Source organism: Hemitrygon akajei, chromosome 16 (genome assembly GCF_048418815.1).
Source record: "Hemitrygon akajei chromosome 16, sHemAka1.3, whole genome shotgun sequence".
Taxonomy (NCBI): Eukaryota; Metazoa; Chordata; class Chondrichthyes; order Myliobatiformes; family Dasyatidae; genus Hemitrygon; species Hemitrygon akajei.
Window position 1 is genome coordinate 9784181 of NC_133139.1, and position 15977 is coordinate 9800157.

The window sequence follows — 15977 nt, forward strand, 5'->3', positions numbered from 1 at the left end:
GAAAGTAGAGGCATTGATGAACTTTCCAGTTGTGTAGATTGTGTTCACCATGTCAAGTTCATCATTTGCATATTTAATTACCAATCGTAATACGTATTTCAGGTGTTAATATCTAATAAATTCTGTGAGTTAAAGGCAAATAATATTCTAGAATTAGTAAAATACCCGAACATAGGTAAGGATCACAAAGCTTTTAATGGCACCTTTATCTTGTCTTGGTTGCCTGGTAACCTCAGGCCTCAGGCTTGAACAGAAAGGCTGTACAAAGGGACTAAGGCTTTCAAGACCATGTTCAGCCTGAATAACTGCACTCTGTCTGCACACTGTCTCTATCAGCTTATCTTGACTGTTGCCTTACTGCAAATTCCACAGTACAGTTTTAAATAACTTTACAGGATAATATTTCAATAAGACACTGTGTATGTATAATCGTTGTGCTTCATTCCTCTCCATAGATGTAGCCTGACCTGCTGAGTCCCCCCAACATTTTGTGTGCTTTGCAATGAATGAATTGTGAGCATTCAGATTCAATTTGGAGGACGCACAGTATTGTGCAAAAGCCTTAGGCACATATATGTGTATATTGCACTGTACTGTTGCCGCAAAAAAAACACATTTCATGACATATGTGAGTGATGATAAACCTGATTCTGATATGGGTCTCTATTGCGGACTGAGAGTATGAAGAGGGCAGGGAGAGGGGACTCGTGGTTGGGTAAAGGAAAAGGGAGAGGGAAGAGAGCAGGTAGGTAGCCACCAGAGAGACATTCTGTCATGACCAAAAATCCAGTTGTTTGCAATCAAATGACCTTGCCTGGTGTCTCAGGGCTGGGTGAGTCTGCACCCGTGCCACCCCCTGCCCCTGGCACTCTTTCTCTGCCGCCTGTCCCTCATCCCTCCTGCAGCACTCCACCCTTGCCATTCCCAACATCCTTTGCTCCCACCAGATTTACAAACTCACTCTCCACTCTATGTTGACAAATACAGTACTATGCAAAAGTCTTAGGCACTTTACTCACTGGAATTTAGAAGGATTGGGGGGATCTCATTGAAAGCTGACAAATGTTGAAAGGCCTAAAGTGGAGGTGGATATGGAGAGGAAGTTTCCTGTAGTGGAGGAGTCTAGGATACAAAGGCAAACTTCATAATAGAGGGATGCCCTTTTGGAATGGCGGTGAAGGGGAATTTCTTTAGCCAGAGAGTGGTGAATCTGTGGAATTCGTTGCCACAGGCAGCTGTGGAGGCCAGGTCATTGGGTTTGTTTAAGGCGGAGGTTGATAGATTCTTAGTTAGTCAGGGAGTGAAAGGTTGCAAGGAGAAGGTAGGAGAATGGGGCTGAGAGGGAAATGGATCAGCCATGATCAAATGGCGAAGCAGACTCGATGGGCCAAGTGGCCTAATTCTACTTCTATGTCTTATGATCAAATGGTCTTATGTTATGGAGAGTAAGCTGTTGCCCATGTAGCAGGTGCCCCACTCCACACAGCTGATGTGAAAGAGACAGCAGAGACCGATAGAGTTTGGCACCAACAGTATCAGAGGAGTTGCTAGCTACTATTGAAGTCAGTGTAGGACTGCCTTAGGCATGCTTCTCAGCTCGAGACGTCGACTGTTCATTATCTCTGTAGGTGCTGCCTAACCTGCTGAGTTCCTCCAGCATTTTGTGTGTGTTGCTCTTTATTTCAGCTTCTCAGATTTACCCTCGAAACAAATAACTCTTTCTGATTTTGGAGATGCAAAATTCTCTTTAAGACAATTTAAGACAAGTTAAATATTTAATTTTCTTTAAGTATCCTCGCTCATTAAACAATAAAACCCAGAGATGGGAGTTTTAGGATTAAATTTTCATGCCTGCGGTTTGCACAAGCTGCCTGAGGATCATTCCTCATTCCTGGGATCAGTAGACTTTGTTCCATGTTTACCTTATATTTTGTGTTTATTCCTTGCTGGTTTTTTGCCTCTGAGCCCTTTGCCTTTTTCCTTCCTGCCTTTGCTTTCCTTATTTGCGTAAGGCTATGGAATAAGTTTTGGTAAATGGGTTTGTTATTGATGAATACTTTGTGGTTAGTAGATTCCTGATGGGCCAAAGGGCCTGTGTTCATTGCTGTATAGTTCCAAGTTGCTTGAGACTTCCTTTACACAAAATCAATAACTGGGCGTCTGCAGTATTTAATCTTATGTTCTAAGGTACAAAAACTGCACATTATTTAATATTATAATCACAAATAGTTTCTTTTTGACTCCTAAGAAATAAAAGTGTTTACTCCGGTTACCAAAGTGAGCGGACACAGAGGAGGCTCCCTAAAGCTTCAGTGTATTGCGCAGTCTGACGCACATTTGAATACAACACTCGGGGTACATTGGACGAAGGATAATGAGAAATGTAATGAGCCATTGAGCAGAAACAAAAGCAACGATGAAACCATAGCAAGCGGCAGACAGCGGTTCACGCTCACACTCTCCAACCTCCAACCTGACGATGCTGGACTGTACTACTGCTGCATTACGTCACATTTGTCCTCCCAGATCTTTGGAGTGGGCGCAATACGAGTACACGTAAATGGTGAGTTCATTGATTTTATTGATTAAAGATTGGCTTTATTTGTCACATGCACATCGAAACACACAGCGAAATGCATTGCTTGCATCAGCGACCAACACAGTCTGAGCCTGCACTGGGGGCAGCCCGCGTGTGTCACCACCCTTCCACCGCCAACGGAACATGCCCACAACTTACTAACCCTAACCTGTACATCTTTGGAATGTGGGAGGAAACCCAGGGAACACAGGGAGAACGTACAAACCCTTTACGGATAACAGTGGGGATCGAACTCCAACCAGTGATTGCTGGTGTGGTATTGTGGTGAACTAGATATACCTGTCTGACTGCTCCTGTGGCTCCTCCCACAGACCCTGCTGACTGCTCCTGTGGCTCCTCCCACAGACCCCTGTATAAAGGTGACTGTGGGCTGCTGCTCTCCCTCATTTTCCCCAGGATGTAGTGCTGTTTATTCTTCCAGTCAATAAAAGCCGATATCTCACTTCCTAAGTCTCAGCGTGAGTTATTGATGGTGCATCAGGTATTAACATTACGCTAGCCACCATGCTACCATGCTTGGTCAGAACGAGGGTTGCTAATCTGGACTGGACCTCTCGCTGGTCTGGTGCCAACCACAATCACTCTCACAACCTGTCACCTGACACATTACTCCCTGCACACCATTTCACACCCTCCCTCTGTTGACTCTGTCTGCATTTCCTCCTGCATTGGCAAAGTAGCCAACATAATCAAGGAACCCTCGCACCCGGGTTATTCCCCCCTCACCTTTCCCATCAAGTAGAAGATTCAGATCATGAACCAACAGTTTCAGAGATATCAGAGTCTTGAACAGAACTTTCGTAAATTAATAGCTGAACTTTTGATCTCCGAATCTACCTTGACATGGTCCCTGCACTGCAGTTTCTCTGTAACTGCATGCTATATTCAGAATTCCGTATTCTTCTTACTGCCTCAATGCAATTACGTATGGTGTGATCTGTCTGGATAGCATGCTTTTCACTGTATCTTGGTCCGTTTGTTCACTATGTGTCGTGCTGTACAGACTTGGCTGATGATGATGGTCCTTGGCAAATTTTCCTGCACAAGCGGATTGCCATTGTCTTCTTCTGCTGCTGTAGCCCGTCCTCTTCAACGTGGTGCATTCAGAGATGCTCTCCTGGCACATCACTGTCGCCCTTCCTGTCAGCTTGAACCAGTCTGCCCATTCTCCTCTGACCTCGTGCATGGACAAGGCATCTTCACCCTCAGAACTGCTGCTCACTGGATGCTTTTTGCATTCTGCACCATTCTCTGTAACCTCTTCAGCAGGGGCTCCCAACCTGGGGCTCACAGACCACTTGGTTAATGGTACAGATTCACATCATAAAGCAGGTTGGGAACCCCTGCTCTATAGAGACTGCAGTGTGTGAAACTCCCAAGAGATCAGTAGTTTCTGAGGCACTGAAACCATCCCATCTGGCACCAACAATCATTCCACAGTCAAAGTCATTTAGATCACATTTCTTCCTCATTCTGAAGGACAACTGAACCTCTTGACCATGTCTGCATGCTTCCATGCGTTGAGTTACTGCCTCAGGATTGGCTGATTAGATATTTCCATTAATGAGCAGGTGTACAGGTGTACCTAATAAAGTGTATTTGATTAATGAACGTTAGGTCTTCGATCCTTGTGGGACAGCCTTCGTTGCTAATGAGATTGTCCATATGAAGTTCAAATTGAAGAGTCTGGTGTTTGTAGATGGCAAGCCTCATACATTATTGCTACTTTGGCAGAGTCCAGAGAGCATTCAGTGTATTTGCATTAATGAGCAGGCATACCTAATAAAGTGGCCACAGAGTATATATATGGGGCAGAAAAACTGCTTCATGTGGTTTATCAGAGGGAATTTTCTATCCAAAATAAAGCAAATATCAATATTTATCACATTATTGCCCCTCAACCATCAGGCTCTTGAACCAAAGGGGATAACTTCATTCAACTTTACTTGCCCATCATTGAACTGTTCCCACAACCTATGGACTCACTTTCAAGGACTCTTCATCTCATGTTCTCGATATTTATTGCTTGTTTATTTATTATTATTATTTCTTTCTTTTTATATTTGCACAGTTTGTTGTCTTCTGCAATTTGGTTGAACGCCCAAGTTAGGGTGATCTTTCACCAATTCTACAATGGTTATTATTCTATAGATTTATTGAGTATGCCTGCAAGAAACTGAATCTCAGGGTTGTATATGGTGACATATATGTACTTTGATTATAAATTTACTTTGAACTTTGATGTTTTAGTAAATCACGTGTAAGTTGTCACTGTTCTTGCTCTTCCAGCTTTCAATCCTGATGTGATAAATTTTGCTTCACTCATCATCTGCAAAGGAATTCTGCTGGTGATTGTCATCACATTTGGTCTAACCTGGGTTTATCTTCTGGAAAGGTGAGGATGTTGCTATATCAAAACTAAAACCACAAGGCTACTAAACAGCTTCCTCCCACAGGCAGTCAGACTGCTAAATAGCTGCTCTATCTGACTCTGCTTTGGACACTTTTAACTTGCACTGGACACTTATAACTTGTTTTTAACTGACATGTGGCTGTTGTGTTTTACTATTTATTGTTATGTTTATTATTTAGTGTTGCGTTTGTTATGTTATGATTGCACTGCTCCTGGGAAACGCTGTCTCATTCTGCCCTGCAGAGCTGATGTATGGTTAGAATGACAATAAAGTTTTTGAAGCTTGAATCTTGAATCTTGAATGTACGGTTGCTTTAGAGGAAGTCACGGTGCTCACAGGCCGTCAGTGATATAGGCAGAAATCTAGCATAAAACAGAAACATTGGGAATACCCAGCAGGTCGGGCAGTGTCTGTGAAGAGAAAGTTGATGTAGGTGATTGGTTTATTATGGTCACATGCACCAAGGTATGATGAAAAAACTTGTTTAGCATGCAATCCATAAAGGTTGTTGCAAAACCTACATACAGCAAGGCAGTGCAAGGGAAAAGCAATAAGAATGCAGAATATAGAGAAGACCATATAGCAGGAGCAGAATTAGGCCATTTGGCCCATCAAGTCTGCTCCCCCATTTGATCATGGTTGAATTACTCTCCCTCTCAACCCCATTTTCCTGCCTTCTCTCCATAACCTTTGACACCCTTACTAATCAACAACCTATAAACCTCCACTAAATTCCAATGAATGAATTCCTCGGATTTACCACCCATTGGCTAAAAAAATTCCTCCTCATCTCTGTTTTAAAGGGATGCCCTTTGATTCTGAGGCTGTGCCCTCTAGTCCGAGACTCTCCCACTATAGGAAACATCCTCTCCATGTCCACTCTGTCTAGGCTTTTCAATATTTGTGTGGTCTAGTCAAGGTTTGGAAACACAAATTCCCCACATTTCAATTCTATCCTCCTTGAAACAAACCCCACATTTCTTTTCATTGTGGCCTTCCTAACCTTGGCATTGTGGTGAACTAGATATACCTGTCTGACTGCTCCTGTGGCTCCTCCCACAGACCCCCTGCTGACTGCTCCTGTGGCTCCTCCCACAGACCCCTGTATAAAGGCGACTGTGGGCTGCTGCTCTCCCTCATTTTCCCCAGGATGTAGTGCTGTTTATTCTTCCAGTCAATAAAAGCCGATATCTCGCTTCCTAAGTCTCAGCGTGAGTTATTGATGGTGCATCAATTTTATTGACTGGAAGAATAAACAGCACTACGTCACTCTCTACTTGGAAGGGAATGGTCTCGTCCACCGCAGGCATATATGTTTTGTACACCATCCAGACACTCACTCATCAAGTAACAGGTGACTTCCCAGGTCTTTCCCCTTAGTTACTGCTGTTGAAATTCATCAGCCAACTGTTCACCCATTGTACAAGTTTATGAGTGATAAAGGCTGTTTGTTCTGGCAAAGCTGTACTTGGAAAGTGGGAGGCCATCAAAAACAAAATTTTGAGAGTACAATGCTTGTATGTGCCAGTCAGAAGAACATGTAAAGACACTAAGTGTAGGAAACCTTGGTTTTCAGGAGATATTGAGGCCTTGATTAAGAGAAGAAAGCAGTATAGGCAAGTAAGAACAAATGAGGTGCTTATAGAGCACCGGAAATGCGAAAGGAGCACATAACAAAGAAATCAGGGAGGCTAAAAGAAGGCATAAATTTGTCTAGCAGATAAGCTAAGGGAGAATCCCAAGGGATCCTACAGGTATGTTAAGAGCAAAAGGATTGCAAGGGAGAAAGTTTGGTCCTTTGGAAGACCAGAATGGTAATCCGTGTGTGGAGCCAAAATAGATGGGGGAGATCTTAAATGAATTCTTTACATCTGTATTTATTCAGAAGATAGATATTGAGTCCATAGAAGTGAGGCAAAGCAGCGTCAACTTCATGGACCCTGTTCAGATTACAGAGGGGGTGGTGTTTGCTACCCTGAGGCAAATCAGGGTGGATAAATCCCCAGGGCCTGACAAAGTGTTCCCTCAGATTCTTTGCAAGGCAAGTGCAGAAATTTCTGGGGCCCTATCCCAGATATTTAAAACATCCTTAGTGACAGGAGAGATACCAGAGGGTTGGAGGATAGCCAGTGTAGTTCCGCTGTTTAAAAAAGACTCCAAACAGAAACAGGAATTTATAGGCCAGTGAGTCTGACATCAGTTATGGGAAAGTTATTGGAAGGTGTTCCAAGGGACTGGATGTATAAGTATTTGGATTAGACATGGACTGATTAAGGATAGTCAGCACAGCTTTGTGCATGGTAGGTCATGTCTAACCAATCTTATAGAGTTTTTTGAGGAAGTTACCAGGAAAGTGAAAGACAGTAAGGCAATAGATGTTGTCTACATGGACTTTAGTAAGGCATTTGACAAGGTCTCACATGGGAAGCTGGTCGAGAAGGTTCAGTCATTCAGCATTCAGGGTGAGGTAGTAAATTGGATTAGATATTAGTTTTGTAGTGGAAGTCAGAGAATAATAGAGGGTTGCCTCTCTGACTGGAGGCCTGTGACTAGTGGTGTGCCGTAGGGATCAGTGCTGTATCCATTGTTGTTTGTTGTCTATATCAATGATCTGGATGATAATGTGGTTAACTGGATCAGCAAACTTGCAGGTGACTCCAGGATTGGGGGAGGTGTAGTGAACAGTGAGGAAGGCTATCGTGGCTTGCAGAGGGATCTGCATCAGCTGGAAAAGTGGGCTGAAAAATGGCAGATGGAATTTAATGCAGACAAGTGTGAGGCTTTGCACTTTGGTAGGATCAAGCAGAATGGGTCCTACTCAGTGAACAGTGTGGCCCTGAGGAGTGTGATAGAACAAAGGGATCGCGAAAACAGGTCCATAATTCATTGAAAGTGGTGTCACAGATAGATAGGGTCGTAAAGAAAGCTTTTGGCATATTGGCCTTCATAAATCAATGTATTAAGTACAGGAGATGGGATGTTATGTTGAAGTTGAATAAGATGTTGGTGAGGCCTAATCTGGAGTATTGTGTGCAGTTTTGGTCACCTACCTACAGTAAAGATGAAAACAAGTTTGAAAGAGTACGGAAAAGATTTACAAGGATGTTGCTGGGTCTGGAGGACCTGAGTTATAAGGACAGATTGAATAGGTTAGGACTGTACTCTTTAGATCGTTGAAGATTGAGAGGAGATTTGATAGAGGTATACAAAATTATGAGGGGTATAAATAGGGTGAATGCAAGCAGGCTTTTTCCTCTGAGGTTGGGTAGGACTACAACCAGAGATCATGGGTTAAGGGTGAAAGGTGAAAAGTTTAAGGAGTACATAAGGGGAAATGTCTACCAATGTACTGGTATGCTGGAATGTACTACCAGCATAAGTGGTCTATGCGAGCTTGATTTCAAAATTTAAGAGACATTTGGATAGGTACATGGATAGTAGGGATATAGAGGGTTATGGTCCAGGTGCAGGTTGTTGGGACTAGATGGGCCAAAGGGCCTGTTTCTGTGTTGACTCTAAGTACACCGAGTTGCCATGAGGTACCTCCTGTATCTAATGAAGTGGCCACTGGGTGTGTGCTCAGGATCCTCTGCTGCTATAGCCCATCCATGTTAAGGTTCGCCAAGTTGTGAATTCAGGTGCTCTTCTGCACGCCACTGTTGTAATAGATAGATAGATAGATAGATACTTTATTCATCCCCATGGGGAAATTCAACTTTTTTTCCAATGTCCCATACACTTGTTGTAGCAAAACTAATTACATACAATACTTAACTCAGTAAAAAATATGATACGCATCTAAATCACTATCTCAAAAAGCATTAATAATAGCCTTTAAAAAGTTCTTAAGTCCTGGCGTTTGAATTGTAAAGCCTAATGGCATTGGGGAGTATTGACCTCTTCATCCTGTCTGAGGAGCATTGCATCGATAGTAACCTGTCGCTGAAACTGCTTCTCTGTCTCTGGATGGTGCTATGTAGAGGATGTTCAGAGTTTTCCATAATTGACCGTAGCCTACTCAGCGCCCTTCGCTCAGCTACCGATGTTAAACTCTCCAGTACTTTGCCCACGACAGAGCCTGCCTTCCTTACCAGCTTATTAAGACGTGAGGCGTCCCTCTTCTTAATGCTTCCTCCCCAACACGCCATCACAAAGAAGAGGGCGCTCTCCACAACTGACCTATAGAACATCTTCAGCATCTCACTACAGACATTGAATGACGCCAACCTTCTAAGGAAGTACAGTCGACTCTGTGCCTTCCTGCACAAGGCATCTGTGTTGGCAGTCCAGTCTAGCTTCTCGTCTAACTGTACTCCCAGATACTTGTAGGTCTTAACCTGCTCCACACATTCTCCATTAATGATCACTGGCTCCATATGAGGCCTAGATCTCCTAAAGTCCACCACCATCTCCTTGGTCTTGGTGATATTGAGACGCAGGTAGTTTGAGTTGCACCATATCACAAAGTCCTGTATCAGTTTCCTATACTCCTCCTCCTGTCCATTCCTGACACACCCCACTATGGCCGTGTCATCAGCGAACTTCTGCACATGGCAGGACTCCGAGTTATATTGGAAGTCTGATGTGTACAGGGTGAACAGGACCGGAGAGAGCACGGTTCCCTGCGGCGCTCCTGTGCTGCTGACCACCGTGTCAGACCTACAGTCTCCCAACAGCACATACTGAGGTCTATCTGTCAAGTAGTCCACTATCCAATCCACCATGTGAGAGTCTACTCCCATCTCCGTTAGTTTGTGCCTTAAGATCTTGGGCTGGATGGTGTTAAAGGCACTAGAGAAGTCCAGGAATGTAATCCTCACAGCACCGCTGACCCCATCTAGGTGAGAGAGGGATTTGTGCAGCAAATACGTGATATCATCCTCCACTCCCACCTTCTCCTTATATGCAAACTGAAGAGGATCCCGGGCGTGCCTGGTTTGTGGCCTCAGATTCTGTATTATCAGCCGCTCCATGGTTATCATGGTTATCAGAGTTACTGTTGCCTTCCTGTCAACTTGAACCAGTCTGACCATTCTCTTCTGAACTCCCTCATTAATAGGGAATTTTTACCCACAGAACTGCCTCTCACTGGATGTTTTTTTTTGTTTTTCGCACTGTTCTCTGTAAACTCTAGAGACTGTTGTGTGTACAAATCCCAAGAGATCAGCGTTTTCTGAGATACTCATATCACCCCATCTGGAACCAGCCATCACTCCACGGTTCATAACACCATAAGACATAGGATCAGAACAAGGCCATTTGGTCTATCGAGTCTCCTTCGCCATTTCATCCTGGCTGACCCATTTCAAGTCAAGTCAAGTCAAGTCAAGTCACTTTTATTGTCATTTCGACCATAACTGCTGGTACAGTACATAGTAAAAATGAGACAATGTTTTTCAGGACCATGGTGTTACATGACACAGTCCAAAAACTAGACTGAACTACATAAAAAACAACACAGAGGAAGCTACACTAGACTACAGACCTACACAGGACTGCATAAAGTGCACAAAAACAGTGCAGGCATTACAATAAATAATAAACAGGACAATAGGGCAAGGTGTCAGTCCAGGCTCTGGGTATTGAGGAGTCTGATGGCTTGGGGGAAGAAACTGTTACATAGTCTGGTCGTGAGAGCCCGAATGCTTCTGAGCCTTTTCCCAGATGGCAGGAGGGAGAAGAGATTGTATGAGGGGTGCATAGGGTCCTTCATAATGCTGTTTCCTTTGCAGATGCAGCATGTAGTGTAAATGTCCGTGATGGTGGGAAGAGAGACCCCGATGATCTTCTCAGCTGACCTCACTATCCACTGCAGGGTCTTGCGATCCAAGATGGTGCAATTTCCGAACCAGGCAGTGATGCAGCTGCTCAGGATGCTCTCAATACAACCCCTGTAGAATGTGATGAGGATGGGGGGGGGGGGGGGGGGGGGAGGGAGATGGACTTTCCTCAGCCTTCGCAGAAAGTAGAGATGCTGCTGGGCTTTCCTTGCTATGGAGCTGGTGTTGAGGGACCAGGTGAGATTCTCCGTCATGTGAACACCAAGAAATTTGGTGCTCTTTACGATCTCTACCGGGGAGCCGTCGATGTTCAGCGGCGAGTGGTCGCTCCGTGCCCTCCTGAAGTCAACAACCATCTATTTTGTTTTGTTCACATTCAGAGACAGCTTGTTGGCTCTGCACCAGTCCGTTAGCCACTGCAGCTCCTCTCTGTAAGTTGACTCGTCATTCTTGCTGATGAGACCCACCACAGTCATGTCATCAGCGAACTTGATGATGTGGTTCGAGCTGTGTGTTGCAGCACAGTCGTGGGTCAGCAGAGTGAACAGCAGTGGACTGAGCACACAGCCCTGGTGGGTCCCCGTGCTCAGTGTGATGGTGTTGGAGATGCTGCTCCCGATCCAGACTGACTGAGGTCTCCCAGTCAGGAAGTCTAGGATCCAGTTGCAGAGGGAGGTGTTCAGGCCCAGTAGGCTCAGCTTTCCAATCAGTTTCTGAGGGATGATTGTGTTGAATGCTGAACTGAAGTCTATGAACAGCATCCGAACGTACGTGTCTTTTTTGTCCAGGTGGGTTAGGGCCAGGTGGAGGGTGATGGCAATGATGCCGTCTGTTGAGCGGTTGGGACAGTACACAAACTGCAGGGGGTCCAGTGAGGGGGGCAGCAGGGTCTTGATGTGCCTCATGACGAGCCTCTCGAAACACTTCATGATGATGGATGTAAGTACAACGGGACAGGTTCCCTTTCAACCCCATTTTTCTGCCTTCCCCCTTCCCCCAAATTCTCTCCCGCCCTGACTAATCAAGAACATATCCGCCTCTACTATAAATGCATGCAATGACCTGACCTCCACAGCCGCCTGTGGCAGCGAATTCCACAGATTCCCCGTCCTCTGGCTAATGAAATTCCTCGTCATCCCTGTCCTAAATGGGCATCCCTCTATTTTGAGGCTGTGCCCCCTGGTCCTAGACTCCCCCACCATCCACTTCACATCCGCTCTATCTAGTTTTTTCAACATTTCAATGAGATCCCCTCTCAAAGTCACTTAGATCACATTTCTTCCCCATTCTGATGTTTGGTCTGAGCAACAACTGAACCTCTTGACCGTGTCTGCATGCTTTTATGCATTGAGTTGCTGCCACCTGATTGGCTGATTAGATACTGGCATTAATGAGCCGGTGTGCAGGCGTGCCTAATAAAGTGGCCACTGAGTGTGCATTAATTTATTTCAGACGCCAGCAGAAATCGGAAGATGCAACAGGAATGTCACAGAGGAAAGAAATGAGGAAGAGCTCCATCACCTAGAACTGCTGCACGCTTGGCTATCATGGATCCTGGCCCAGTTTGATGTAATTTTCTTTATGTCCATTGCGGCAAACAGAGGAATGATCATATCTTTGCTTAACATAATTCAACCGAGGTTAGACAGAAGGGCAAAGAAAGGTTGACTCAAACTGCTGGACAATCCAGAAGCATTTCCCATGAAGGATTTCCAGCAATGAATGCTGATTTAAAGATTAATGACAGAGATTGGCTTTATTTATCTTTACATCGAAACATACAGTAACCTGTGTTGTTTCTGTCACTGACTAACGCAATTTGAGGGCGTGCTGGAGGCAGCCCACAATTTTCGCCGTTCTTCCGGCATCAGCATAACATGCTCACAATTTCTGACCCTAATCTGCACATTGTTGGAACGTGAGAGCAAATGGGAGCACCTGGAGGAAACTCCTGTGCTCATGGGGAGAAGGTACAAACTCCTCACGGCCAGCAGCAGGAACTGAGCCCCGATCGGTGATCGCTGGCGTTGTAAAGGGATTGCACTAGCAACTATATACCCGCGGAAGTTTCCCCCATTTATCCCAGGCAGTGTGGACTGAAAATGGAGCGGCTCAGCCCTGATGAAGGGTCTCGGCCCGAAACACCAACTTCATAGATGCTGCCTGGCCTGCCGAGATCTTCTAGCAGTTTGTATGTGTTACTCTCTGCAGAATCTCTTGTGTTTATGATCACAGAACCTGCTCTCTGTGATGTAGTTATCTCCAACATCCACATTTTGATGGCTGAATCAGGGAAATCCTGTTTTATCCTCACTTTAATGTCATTTATTATCATAATAGCCACTTCTACTAATACGAGACGAAGTGGAGGATATGACTTTATTCAGAAATAGAGCATGGTAACAGGCTCTCATGGACCAACGAGCCCGCACCGCCCAATTACACCCATGTGACCAATCAACCTACCAACCGGTACATCTTTGGAGTGTGAGAGGACACCGGAGTACCCGGACAGTCATGGGGAGGAGTCTGATGGAAGTTTATAAGATTATGAGAGGCAGAGACAGACCCAGTTGGTACCTTCATTGCAGGGTTGAAGTGTTTAATATTGGAGGGCAAGTGCTCAAGGAGAGGGTGTGGGGACGAGGGGGGGCGGAGTTTCTTTTCCTGACGCAGTCTGGTGGACCCCTGGAATGGGATCCCGTGTGATAAAGGCAGAGGCGATGCAGCCATTCATGCAGAGGCTCTTAGACAGGGACATGGATGTGCAGAGAATGAAGGAATATCGACCACGTGCAGGCAGATGGGATCATTATTTATTTTATTTATTTATCTAGCGACGCAGCGCGGGGTAGGCCCTTCTGCCCATCAGGCCATGATGTCCCAGCAGCCCCTGGCAAACCCGATTAACCCTGGCCTTATCACAGTACAATTTACAATGACCAATTAGCCTGCCCAGTGCGCCTTTGGGCTGTGGGAGGAAACCCAGGAATTCCACCGGGAGGATGTGCAGATTGAGCTCCAGACTCCGGAAAGCTGTAACACTGTCACACTAATCACTACGATACTGAGATGCCCAGCGCAGTGGGGCCAAAGGGCTTGTTCCTGTCCTCTACTCTTGATGTTCTATGATTCCAAATTGCTTGTCAAATTTACTCCCTTTGTTGAGATGGCAAATAGAGTGGCACTCAAAGTCACACTTTACGCAAAAGAAGGTTAAAGGTTAAAAAATAAAGTTAGTTAATTGGCATGTTTCAATACATTGCACTCAGTAATGCCAGCAGGAGCTTGTAAAGTAGGTCAAGACGTTCTGTGCAAAACCGTAGGAGGTAAAATGTGTGATGGACTGCAAGGTGAGAGAAAAAATTACATGGGGTTAGGAAGTGACACTCAACCACAAAGTATTGACCATGAGTGTGACCCGCTTGGTGGAAAAGATTAAAATATGAGACATCAGCTAAAATTTGCTTGTAAGTGCGAACAGGCTTTTTTTATCTCACTGAGGTTGAGTGAGACTAGAACAAGAGGTTGCTGTGAAGGATCTTCAAGGAGCGGTGCCTCAGAAAGGCAACATCCAGTATCAAAGCCCCCCAACACCCAGGACATGCCCACTTCTCACTGTTACCATCAGGCAGGAGGTACAGAAGCCCGAAGGCACACACTCAGCGACTCAGCAACAGCTTCTTCCCCTCCGCCATGGACGTTGAACCCGTGAACACTACCTCACTGCTTTTATTTCCATTGTTGCACTGCCATTTTAACTTAACTATTTAATGTACCTATACATAATTACCACTGGTCAGTTTTTCCTCTATATTTTATCATGTATTGCTATGTACTGCTGCTGCATAACCACAAATTTCACGGCATATGCCAGTGACATTAAACCTGATTCTGATTCTGCTACTGACTAATGGTGGAAGGTGAAATATATAAGGAAACAGTCTTCACTCAGAGGGTGGTGAGAGTGTGGAACGAGCTGGTGGATATGGATTTGATTGCAACATTTTAGAGAAGTTTGGATGACTACATGGATGGAGGGGTAAGGAGATCTACAGAGCAGTTGTCCTTCCTACATTACTGTATGGAGTTGAATCATGGGCCACCTACAGTAGACACCTGAAAGCCCTGGAACAATAACACTAAAGAACCTTACGAAGGATTTTGAAGATCAGCTGGAAGGACAAATGCAGTAACACCAGCAGACTGGAGAAGCCCAACATGAACAACATATCCACCATGATAAAGCAATGTCAGCTCGGATGGATAGGTCTTGGCATCCAGATGCCTAACTCATGTCTCCCCGAACGGATCCTCTCCTCTCAGTTGAAAGAAGGTCAGCGAGTCTATGGCGGGCAAAGCATACGCTTCTAAAATATCATCAAGATCAGCTCAAAGAAATTCAACATTGCATCTAGAAACTGGGAAGGCATTGCACTCAGTGGATACAACTGGAGAAATCTGTTCAAGAGCGAGCTGTGCTATAAAGGAGCAACCTTCGCCATGCCACAGAGAACAAGTGGCAGCTGCAAAAGGGGAGATTGGACAAGTAAAAGACCCAGCCACTGACCAGAGCCACCACTGACTCATGCCCACACCACACCAGAATATGTGGATCCCGGGTCAGCATCTCCAGCCACCTGAGGACCTAGCCCTTGGGAGAACATCATACCCAACTCGAGTGATTGCACTACCTCTACTATGGTGGGCTATGGTTCAGGCGCAGGTCGATGGGACTCGGCAGAATAATAGTTCAGCATGGACTAGAAGGGCCGAAGGCCGTTTCTATGACTGTGGAACAGATGAGCATCTTTAACCACACTTGGTCAAGTGATAACTCCATGTACTGTGACAGCATCTGCACAGAGCACTGTCACAGGAAAGCAGCATCCATCATCAGGGAACCCCACCACCCAGGTCCTGCTCTCTTCTCGCTGCTGCCATCAGGAAGAAGGTACAGGAGCCTCAGGACTCTCACCAGCAGGTTCGGGAACAGTTATTACCCATCATCCATCAGGTTCCTGAACCAGAGGGGATAACTTCACTCAATTTCACCGAACTGTTACCACAACCTACGGATTCATTTTCAAGGACTTTTCATCACGTTCTTGATTTTTATTGCATATATATTTATTATTTCTTTCTTTCATTTTGTATTTGCACAGCTTTCTATCCCTTGCACAT

At 45.1% G+C, this 15977-nt stretch overlaps 1 protein-coding gene across 1 annotated transcript in view; it reads left to right on the plus strand.

The window, feature by feature from the left end:
* The window catches only part of LOC140739741 (uncharacterized), a 21476-nt gene extending 7467 nt beyond the window's left edge, over nt 1-14009 (plus strand). The window contains exons 3-5 of the mRNA XM_073068209.1: nt 2249-2563; nt 4889-4994; nt 12246-14009. Coding sequence (XP_072924310.1) covers nt 2249-2563; nt 4889-4994; nt 12246-12318 — 494 coding nt within the window. The 3' untranslated portion in view covers nt 12319-14009. The remainder of the gene's footprint in view (nt 1-2248; nt 2564-4888; nt 4995-12245) is intronic.
* The last annotated feature ends 1968 nt before the right edge of the window (nt 14010-15977 follow it).